Source organism: Gavialis gangeticus, unplaced genomic scaffold (genome assembly GCF_001723915.1).
Source record: "Gavialis gangeticus isolate Ggan-Ray unplaced genomic scaffold, GavGan_comp1, whole genome shotgun sequence".
Taxonomy (NCBI): domain Eukaryota; kingdom Metazoa; phylum Chordata; order Crocodylia; family Gavialidae; genus Gavialis; species Gavialis gangeticus.
In genome coordinates, this window is record NW_017729007.1 from 383,678 (window position 1) to 393,891 (window position 10,214).

Genomic DNA, 10,214 nt, shown 5'->3' on the forward strand with positions numbered 1-10,214 from the left:
CAACAACAGGAAAGTAGGTTACCAACAAATGCACAGAAGATCCCAGGAAAGGTTCATACCCCATGCTACAGAGTAAGGCAAAAACTCCCACAGTCATTACAAGCCTAAAGTAGGGTGCAAATTCCTTCCTGATCCCAGATTTGACAGGTATGACCATCAGTGGAAGAACAAGTTCCTTTACCCAGAAACTTTTGCGTCATTGTGGACAGTTCACTAAAAACTAGAGGTGCACTGATTGGCCCCATATCGGATTGACACCAGTATAAGGAAAATTGACAGTATTGGAAATAGTCTTTTTTTGGCTGATGTGGCTGATAATGTTGCCAGTAAATGTGCCGTGCATGCACGCAGCACAGAACAGGTGGCCAGGAGAGCAGCCAGGTTCTCCTGGTAAGCCTGTTGTGGGGGAAGGGATATGGGGTGGGCAGATCAAGGCCCCTGTGGTGAGGGAGGGGGTGTGGCTGGGGCTGGAGGAGGGGCAGAGGCAGGTGCTGTACAGCCAGGGCGGGGCATAGGAAGAAGCCACAACTGACTCATTGGGGGTGTGTGGTGACTCCCGCAACTGCATGCTCCATGGGAGGGCACAGGGGGCCTGTGCACCTCGGTCTGTGCGCGGAGCAGGGGCGGGCTGCCGCTGCAGACTGGGGCTGGGGGTGGCACTGGGCTTTTCCCAGCAGTGGGGTTGGGCTGGGGCTGCACTCAGAGTGGGCAGCAGTGACGCTGGGAGCGCGGCCTTGGCAAATTTTTGAGTAGCTGCAGCCCCCACTCCACCACCACCCGCTCCGAGCACAGCCCGGCCCAGCCTTCCACCAGGAAGAGCTCAGCGCTGCCCTGGTCCCAGCCTGCAGCGGTAGCCTGCCCTTGCCCCACACACAGATCTGGGGGCAAACGCCCCCCCATGCCTTCCCAGGGTATGCGTAGCAGCAGGAGCCACCACCCCTCCCTGCACCACCCAGAGAAGCTGTGGCTCCATCCTATGCCCTGCTCCGCCTCTGCTGGGCAGTGGTTGCCCCTGTCCCAGCCCCACTCCCTCCCTCACCGCAGGGGCCTCAGTCTGCACCCCCTGTGCCCCTTACCTCCCACCTTGCCCCTTCCCCTACAACAGACTTACCAGCTGGATGCTGCTCTCCAAGCTGCCCGGCTACATATCAGCAATTGGATTGGCATCAGCCAATATGGCTTGTTAAAAATTGGCCATTGGTATTGGCCCAAAAAATCTCTGTTACTCCTACTAAAAACACTCCTACTAAAAACATCAACTCAATGCTCAGCAGCTGTCAAAAAAGCAAACGAAATGTTAGGAATTATTAGGAAGGGAATTGTCAACAAAACAGAAGGTATCATTTTGCCACTTTATAAATCCATGGTGTGTCCAAACCCTGAATATTGTGTCCAGTTTTGGCCCCCCACCTCAAAGGATATAGAAGAACTAGAAGAGGTGCACAGAAAAACAACAAGAATGATTAGTGGTATGGAGGGGGTTTCATATAAGGGGAGACTAAAGAGGCAAGGCCTATTCAGTTTAGAAAAGAGATGCTTGAGTGGGGAACAGAAAGACAATACGTAGGGATTTATTATGTGCTATCTTGTCTCTCACAACACAAGAATTATGTAGGGGTCATAAATTCACACCCACTGATAAGATAATCGCGGAAGACAATCATCCTCAACTGCAAGGGATTGCCAAAGAAGAAGGAGGGGTTATAAAATGAAACTACTATTTAGTATGTTTAAAATTGACCAAAGGAAGTTCTTTCACACAGCATGTAATTAAAGTGTGGAACTCATTGTCACAAGGTGTCATGAATGCTGACAGTTTAACCAGATTCAAAAAGGGATTGGACAAATTCTTGGTTGCATCAGTAGCTATTGAGCATGGGAATTAGAAATACAGCCTCTGAATCAGAACTTCCTGGACCTTAAATGCTGAAGGCTGCAAACAGGAGGAGAGCAGTGGAAAAAACCCCCACTCAATACCTTGTTCACTCTCCCTTTCAGCATCTATTCTGCCATTGTGTGACACGGGAAATTGGGCAAGATGGACCTGTGGTCTGACCCAGTAAATGGCAGTTCTTACTTTCTTATGTTCTAGTTCTCTAAGGACCATATGAAGGATTAGTGTTTCCCCAGTCTTAGCTGTGGCCAATATCCAAATGCTTCAGAAACAGGTTAAAAAAAACAAACTCCAAAAAACAGTAGTATACATGAGGAGAAAAAAAAATCCTTTCTAGCAACAGGTGATCAGCAAAAGGTCTGGAGCATGGGATTACCAGATAATTAAAACCGCTTTGCATCTAATTGCACAAAAAGTACATCTAGTTTAAATAATAGACATATTTCATTTGGAATGTCGTTGGGATTTTGGAAATCCAAGATTTCCAATAGTGCAGCTTTCAGTTGTGTCCTTATCCATTGTGATGGGATGAACCTTGCTTGTTTGTGGTCCTTCAGGTGAGTGTTCTTTATCTTTGGCACTGGTCCAGATCTCAGGCCTCACATCTGTGTAACTTTCAATTCCTGTTACCTCCTCCACTCCTCCTACAGTTTCCATGAGATGTGTAGGAGTTTTTTCATGACTCACTCCTAAACACAGATCATCTTAGTAGTTAATGGAGAAATTTAAGAAAATTAGCAGCCTGTCTCCTGCTGCCCTCACTGTTGCTGTTGACATAAGCAGCCTCAGTGGAACTGTGCAGAAAGGAGTGGCTTACGATTGGGTAACAAATGTTAAATAAATAAATTAGGCTAAGCTATAATTTATGAGGACAGTCACTTCTGACAAATTAGCAAATACTGATTCTGATTGTGCCCATCTTGCTTTAACTTGGATAGGAACACTTTAATTTTAGACACAATAGTTATATTAACTGGTTTGTGTAAATGTTATAGCATAACATCTGAATAAACATTTAAAATTAAGCTCTTAACTGTGAAGACACATTGCCCTAATTTGACAGTTTTCTATATATGCATGCAACTTTTGTTCACTTACATGAGAATGAGGCCATTAAGTGTTTGGGTGGCTTAAGATAATTATTGGCTTGAATAAAACAATGTCATTTTTAAAAATGTGCAGTTTATTAAATCTGATAACCAGACTGGGATTCAGATTTTCAAAATAAAGGAAGAGATTAATTTTTAATGGAATTTGGATATGAATTATTGAATCAAGGATACTCTGCTGGCATGAAAATAATGTATTTCTTTTCTTCTGTTAGGTATTGTGAAGCATGTCTTTTCAATTGCTAGAACTACAAAGGTTTAATTGTAGTTTTAAAATTCACTTTCATAAATGTGGCTAGTTCTATTTTAGCTTTTTATGTAAAACAGTTTATATAAAATAGTATTTTTTAAATTTCTTTTCAGGTCTGTAAACAACCAGTATTGCAGAAAAGTCATAGGTGGGATGGTTTGGAACCCATCAGTGAGGAGATCTTTATCGGTCGAACAACTAGAGACCAAAAGCCTTCCTTCTCGGTCTCCTCCTGTTACCCCCAACTGGTAAACAAACTTTTGGTCTTCCTTCTTCCTCTTTTCCTTAGTGCTGGGTCTCATTGTGTACTTATGAAACAGGGTAGTAAATACTTTTATCTATCATGTGCGTTTTTTAATAAATAATTTATTTGTTTGTTTACAAATCTCATTTTAAAAGTGGTAATCTTTTAGGAAAATTGATTCTTTTAGCATTTCAGGGAGGAATCACAATCAGCTAATTTCTTTGTCAAGAAAAGTTCCTAATTCCAGGGTTCAGTTTACTCTGATGTACCTTGCATAGGATGTGGTTAATGCTCAGGCTAAAATTTTCAGAGAGAGACAAACAGACTGACCTTTGTTTTAATTTATATGTTTTTAAGAGAGACTTAACTAGCTTGTAATTAAGATCTCAAGGTATAGAATGTGATAGATAGTATTAGTCTACTTTGGTAAAGCTGTACAGTAGGTTCCCGCTTCGAGCAACTTACGTTCACGTGTTTTCTTTAAGGCGGAGTCCTAGGCTACGTCATGAGATTCGTAAGCCACGACATTCATCTGTAGATAACCTTACAAATGAGATTACGTACATTACAGAAACTGAGGATGTTTTTTATACATATAAAGTCTCTCCAACCTCAAAGGACAGTGATTCAGAGGTCTCCCAAAATCGCAGTCCACGGAGGAGGTAAGGATCGCCCAAATGATAAATCAGTTGCAGTATATCAGTTGTCTTTTACACAGTGATTTTAATAGAGACCCTTGCTGTCAGAAGCGCGCACAAAATTGAATTTAGGTAATGCTGTATTTGCCTAATCCTTTTGACTAAATTTAAGTGCTAAAATATGGACACCATAATACCTCATACACAAGAAAATAAGTTTTGTTTTTCAAAGTATAGTTAAATAAGAAAGTTCACAAGAAATCTTGTAGGATTAGGGAAGGTGTCATGCTGGATATACTTTCCTGTTCAGTGCTGCTTTTTCCAGGTCACTCTTTCTAAGCAACTCTTTCAGCGTTGTAAGCTTCATCTTGGGAAACCTGTCTATCAATATGAGGTAGTTCTCTGTATTGTTACTACTCTATTTGGAGGCATATACAAAACTCTTTGAATACTGCACCCATTTAATGTGTCGCCCGCTCCATGTTTTTTAAGACCCATTCAAATTTTACTTTACTAAGAGTAAATAAAACACCCAACCATTGATAATCCTTGTCTTCCATGCTTCCAGAGAAAAGTCTAATTTCATGAGACCCTCACTATTTCTAAACAGACTTCATTTCATTCTTAGTTACCTTACTCCTTTCTTCCAAGGACTCCTAGCTTTTGAAATGGGCAGTCTGTGTGGGATTTTCCCCAGACCTCTGCATCTCTGTATACACAGTGCCAGTGCTTCTTTTGGTCTTTGCTCAGCAGTGTATCCCATTATATGGTTAGCTTTACGCTCTTATTCTATAGCAGCATTTTTCATCATATAACTTCAGATTAGCATAGTATTTTTGTCACAGAAGATAATAAAGGTACCAGGCCTTTGCTTGCTGTTTTCACTGGGTTGAAAAAAGGATTGTGCACAGGGAGGCAATTTTCTAACTTTCACTAGGCAAAAAATGTAGTAAATTAAAATGCAGTCAAAGTTTGTCTCTTCAATGCTAAAGGGAAGTTGTAAACTGGGTTGAAACTACACATGTATCATATTGCTTGATGTCATTACCAAACTACTCAATATGTAATATATTCATTCTTGAAATAGAGCATTATTTTGGACATGAAGTTCTAATCAGCTGCCATATAGGTTCACAAAAAATATTCGTACTTCAAATGAAGCTTGCATTAGTTACATTTATTGTTCTTAATGAAGTTCTTTCCAAATTTTTGAAAGCTGAGTCTCATTCAGAAAATACCAACTATCTCCCCACAGCCATGATATGGCTTGGAAAGGCGTGTTGTCTTAATTCAGACATCTCTGAGCCCATTGGAGAAATACCCTGCACTCGTGAGAGAGGTTGTTTTAACTGGAATGTGCAGAGCACCAGTCAGTTTTCTGTCTTCGATATAGGTGATTTATAATTATTGCCTATAATTGTCGTAGCTGTCCTCCCTTTGTGTTACTAGAGCATTCAGCTCCAGGTGTATACCCTGGGTTTAACATGCTTTTCACGGTTCTGGTGGTACGCTTACCAAAATGCTGGAGAAGTGGTTTCTTCTAAAATAGAAGACAAAGGAAGATTTAAGAGGTTGTGTATATTAAATACATCATCATGTTCATTTGTTCACGTGTACATTTACCTACATGTGGTGCCCATATTCAGTTCCAGTTGCTTGATTGGGGTTGGTTAGCAGGCAGATGAAGTTTGCATGTTAGCGGTGCACATAATCACCATCATACTACAGAAAAATATGTAATGAGTCACTTTTTTTTTTGTAAATAATCATAAATAAGGAGCCTTGTCCTCCCACGGTAGATGTCGAAAAAAATGAAATGACAGACAAATTATGCCCTTTCAGCAGTCTTTCATTTCTTAGTTCCTTTAAATAAGAAAATTTTATGGAATACATTAGTAATTCAGTTAATCTTCTTATGAGATCATGATTTTCTCACCTGAACATTACATTTCATTTCTCTTTCTTTTTAGTTTGTTTTTTGCTTGCATATTTTTGAATGGTCATGTTGCCAATATTGTTGTATACCCTCATTGTGTGAGTTCATGCTGAATTATATAAGGACTGAATTAAGCACAGGCTCAGACCTGGATGTTCAATTTAAAACTTTTATTGTTTCACGAAGTCATAAACTAAGGAGGTCTGTTGGTTCATGAGGTTCCCAAATCAAGCCCTTGCTTTCTAACCCGAAGGCTAGGTGCGGCTGCCCGATTCAGTAGTCTCAGAACTGGTCAACAGCTCATTTAAAAGGAGTCCTTTATCTTTTTTTAGACAAAAGATACAAAACTGTCCCCACTCTGTCTGAGTGAGGCATCTAACATAACTTTTCTATTACTTATATATGATAACACATATGCATTTCTAATTCTTACTTCTATTGGTTACTAGTTAACTCATCTATATTCTACACGCTCTTTATTATAATTGGTTGCACTTCTTATGTTAATTTCTAATAGTCTACTTATAATATTCCCCAGACTTTATCAGTATGATATATGGTTGTTTTTGTTCTTGCAGTTTAGCCTTGCATTTTTGTATTTTCTAAAAAAAAAACCCACTGCTTTGCTTGCAATTTTTATCATACTGGCAGCATTCTTATTCAAGGGTCAGATAGTGAAAACCAGAATGTCAATCGCTGACTTCTCAACCTCCTTGAAGCATTCTGGGAGTTTTAGTGCGTTGTTAATTATGCTAGGCCTTGCTTAGCACGAGCACTATCTCACACTCATATAAAGATACAGTAACATGAGAATTGCATTTTCACACCACTGTCACAATAGCAAATGGTTTTAGCTCTCTCTCTCTCTGTGTGCGCGCGCGCGTGTATATATATGTATGTATAATCTGTTTGGGAGGTTAAAAACATCTGAATAGCAGGGATTATGAAAAGAGGAAGTGGCAGCTTCTTAACAGATAGTAGGGGAAGGTGGAGAACTGAGGGACAGAGGAGGGAAGGAGGCTACAGATGGAAAAGTTGCGACTTAACCATTGTGGAAGACTGCAGTGGCCAACTAGATGCATCCTGCCTTGCTGTCGTCCAACCCCATTTTGGATATCAGTGTTTTCTTTGTTGTTTTTTTTTCTTTAATGTTGTCACTTTCCCTCCCTTTTTATATTGCATGCCAGCTGGTTACCTGGGGAAATCCTGTGGGAATGACTGTTCTCCCCATAATATTTCTTACAAAGCATTCTTGAGTAGCCAGGTGTATGGTTATATGTTGAGTTAAAAGAGGGATGCTGGCTGGTCACACATCAGCTGATCCATGGTACCTGTTCTGCTCTCTTCCATAGTAAATGTCAGTAATTTACTAGTTGTAAACCATATTGGTGGAGATCCCACCTATTGCTGGCGCACAAAGGAAAGAGTTACTGAGGATCAGCTGACCTTCCATACAGTTCTGTCCCCTAAAAGTTTCAGTAATAAATTCAGTATAATATTTTTTTCTTTTGACACGCTACATTTTATTGAAAATACAAAAATAAATTCTTAAAAATAGCTTTTGCTTGTTGTAAAAATGGCTCCTTTTTGATATAGGAACTAGAAGAAATTTTGGACGCTGACTGCTCAGTCTGGTTGTTTAAACTAAGGTATATATTTTAACATAAAGGTAGATTTTAACACACTCTTATGCAACAAGCTGGGAAAGTAAAAATGTTTGATATTGCTGTTCAAAAAACAGAGATGAAGATTCTCAGCTGCTTAAGTTGGTGGACGTGCAAAAACAACCTGATGGGGAATGTTTCATAGCCCCACATTATCAACAAATTATTTTAGCAGTAAAAGGAAAGATACTGGGCTGATGATTTACCCAGGATATTTTCATCAGTTACTTTCTGTGACCCTTACCATCGTGTAGGGAGTGGAGTATGGCTTGTACTTGGCATATTTTCACTGACAGACTCTTCCAAATAGCAATTTAAAGTTAGTAAAGGAATACGAATTTGGCTTTTAGCCACTACTGGTTTGACAGCTTCACTCATTTTAATTGTATAATTTGACCTATTCATCTGTGTATTAAAAGTTTTAACTGTCTTTATTTGCTTTCATGAAAATCTTGAAATAAGTAAAGTAAAATTAAGTATACAGAACACATTTAAATCAGTTATTATATGGCCTTTGGATGCTTCATTTAAACAGTGAAACTGTTAAAAATAGTCAGTATAACTGATATTACCAGAACACTTTTTTCCATTTTCATTTCTGAAAGAGAAAAGTAAATAAAACTCCCCTCACTATCCTCCCCCAGATTTCCAGGACTGGGGGTACTTCTGACTTGTATTCAAATATTTTTCCCTGATACATTTGAAAAAGATCAGAGACAAATCCTGAATGGATTTTTTTTCACTGTTTTGCCAATATAGCTTATCATTGATCAAAAGATACCACCATGTTTTTCTTTCTTTTTCTATCCATTCAGCCCCTGAACGTTTTTCTGAAACCGTTCAGCAAGAATGCCAATTTTAATAGTGTTTTTTTCTTCTTTGGAAATATTTTCTGATGTGGAAACAATAAGACCTTTTGCTATCAAGCAGCTGTCAGATGGTAGCAGCTCAACTACCAGATTATTCTCTTTGGTGTATTGTTAAAAAAAAATGTTGGTTCAGACATGCATCTGAAATTCTGGCACTTACATTTTTGTAAAAGATGATTTCAATGGGAAGTCTGCAACAATTTAGTTATAATTTGAACGAAATGCACAAGTTCCTGTCAGCTACTTAATAGAACAAGCTTTGTGCTTTCTATTTCATGTACACATTCATTAGGCTTCTTATTACAGATAGCTGTTATGTACATGTGAATTCGTACACAGTTGGTTTGTTCATTTTAATATTTCAGCATTTGAAAATTGGGTGTGTTCAGCCATCTGACTTCTCTTGCCATTTACCAAATGCTTAATTATATTGGTGTACATTGTGGCCCAGGTAAACATTAGTAGACAAAATCTGTTAGCCACCAATCTTGCCTTCCATTGTTGAAGCCAGCATGATGAATTTTGGTTTCTTGTGTAAAATTTAAGAGGCTGGTCCAAAAAAGATTTACTGCTACTATGTTTTATAGAGTACTGTTATAAACAAGGATATTAGTTTTAGGGTTATGTCCCCTCTTGCTTAAGATGGAAATGCCTACCCCCCTCATGCTACCACCCCATTACTAAATCTGGCTCTGAAATTATTAGTGCTGCAGTCTGTGTAATGGATCAAAGTCACCCCCAGGTAATTGAACAGTGAAGTGAAGAACAGTGAAGAAATCAATATGCCCATGGAAATCATTAATGCCTTCTCCAAAACACATGCTGGGGAATCTTCTTGAAAGACCCAGTTTCTCTAATGTTCCAAGAAATCAGTTGACCTGATGACTTCTCTGATTTTTCTGTTCCTGGGCAAAATAATTCAAAATGGAGTTAACTGCCAAACTCTACCACTTGACATAAGAAAATATCCTGGATGCGTTTCTGTCATAGTTCAGACTAAGGCACAGTACAAAGAATAGTGTTCATGGCATTAAAAGATTTTCTTGAACCCCCAGTAGGATTTCCGTGCTCAGACATCTGGACTTCTCTATAAACTGTGGATGTGTAGATCAGTGGATTCTATTAACCTTACATATGGGAAATAGAAGTAGAAGCTAAAAAAAGACCCCGGTATCTCCAGTAGTCCTGCATTGGAACTTGGAGGGTTCACAGACAGCAATTGCTCCTCTCCGAAGACCCACACATGCAGATCCATGCTATCTTCCCTTTTCTTCAATATCTAGATGACTTCTGGAGATCCCTTCCAGCCCTACTTCTCTATCTTCATGCAGCCATTGAGAGAGGTAGTAAGAGTCAGTGCCTGCAGCTGCCAGCAATATGGAGATTACCTTCAAATGTGTTCACAACTGTTGCTGCCACTGCCGCTCAAAATGTCAGACTATATCCAGAGGAGGAGCAAAAAACCCAAGCTGAGCTGATGCAGCATCCAAATGACCAGGGAGCATTCTGGCTTATCTACCCAAGGTTCTGTGTAAGGTGTGGTGTGTATTTACATTGCACTAATTGCTCCCCACGTTATCTCCCTGCATGCACATGCTTATTAACACTTT

At 39.5% G+C, this 10,214-nt stretch overlaps 1 protein-coding gene across 2 annotated transcripts in view; it reads left to right on the forward strand.

Moving 5' to 3' along the window:
- Nucleotides 1–10,214, forward strand: part of PTPN3 (protein tyrosine phosphatase, non-receptor type 3) — a 303,867-nt gene that overhangs the window by 135,551 nt on the left and 158,102 nt on the right. For both annotated transcript variants that reach the window (XM_019509251.1, XM_019509252.1), the window contains exons 13-14: nucleotides 3,367–3,501; nucleotides 3,983–4,159. In XM_019509251.1, coding sequence (XP_019364796.1) covers nucleotides 3,367–3,501; nucleotides 3,983–4,159 — 312 coding nt within the window. The remainder of the gene's footprint in view (nucleotides 1–3,366; nucleotides 3,502–3,982; nucleotides 4,160–10,214) is intronic.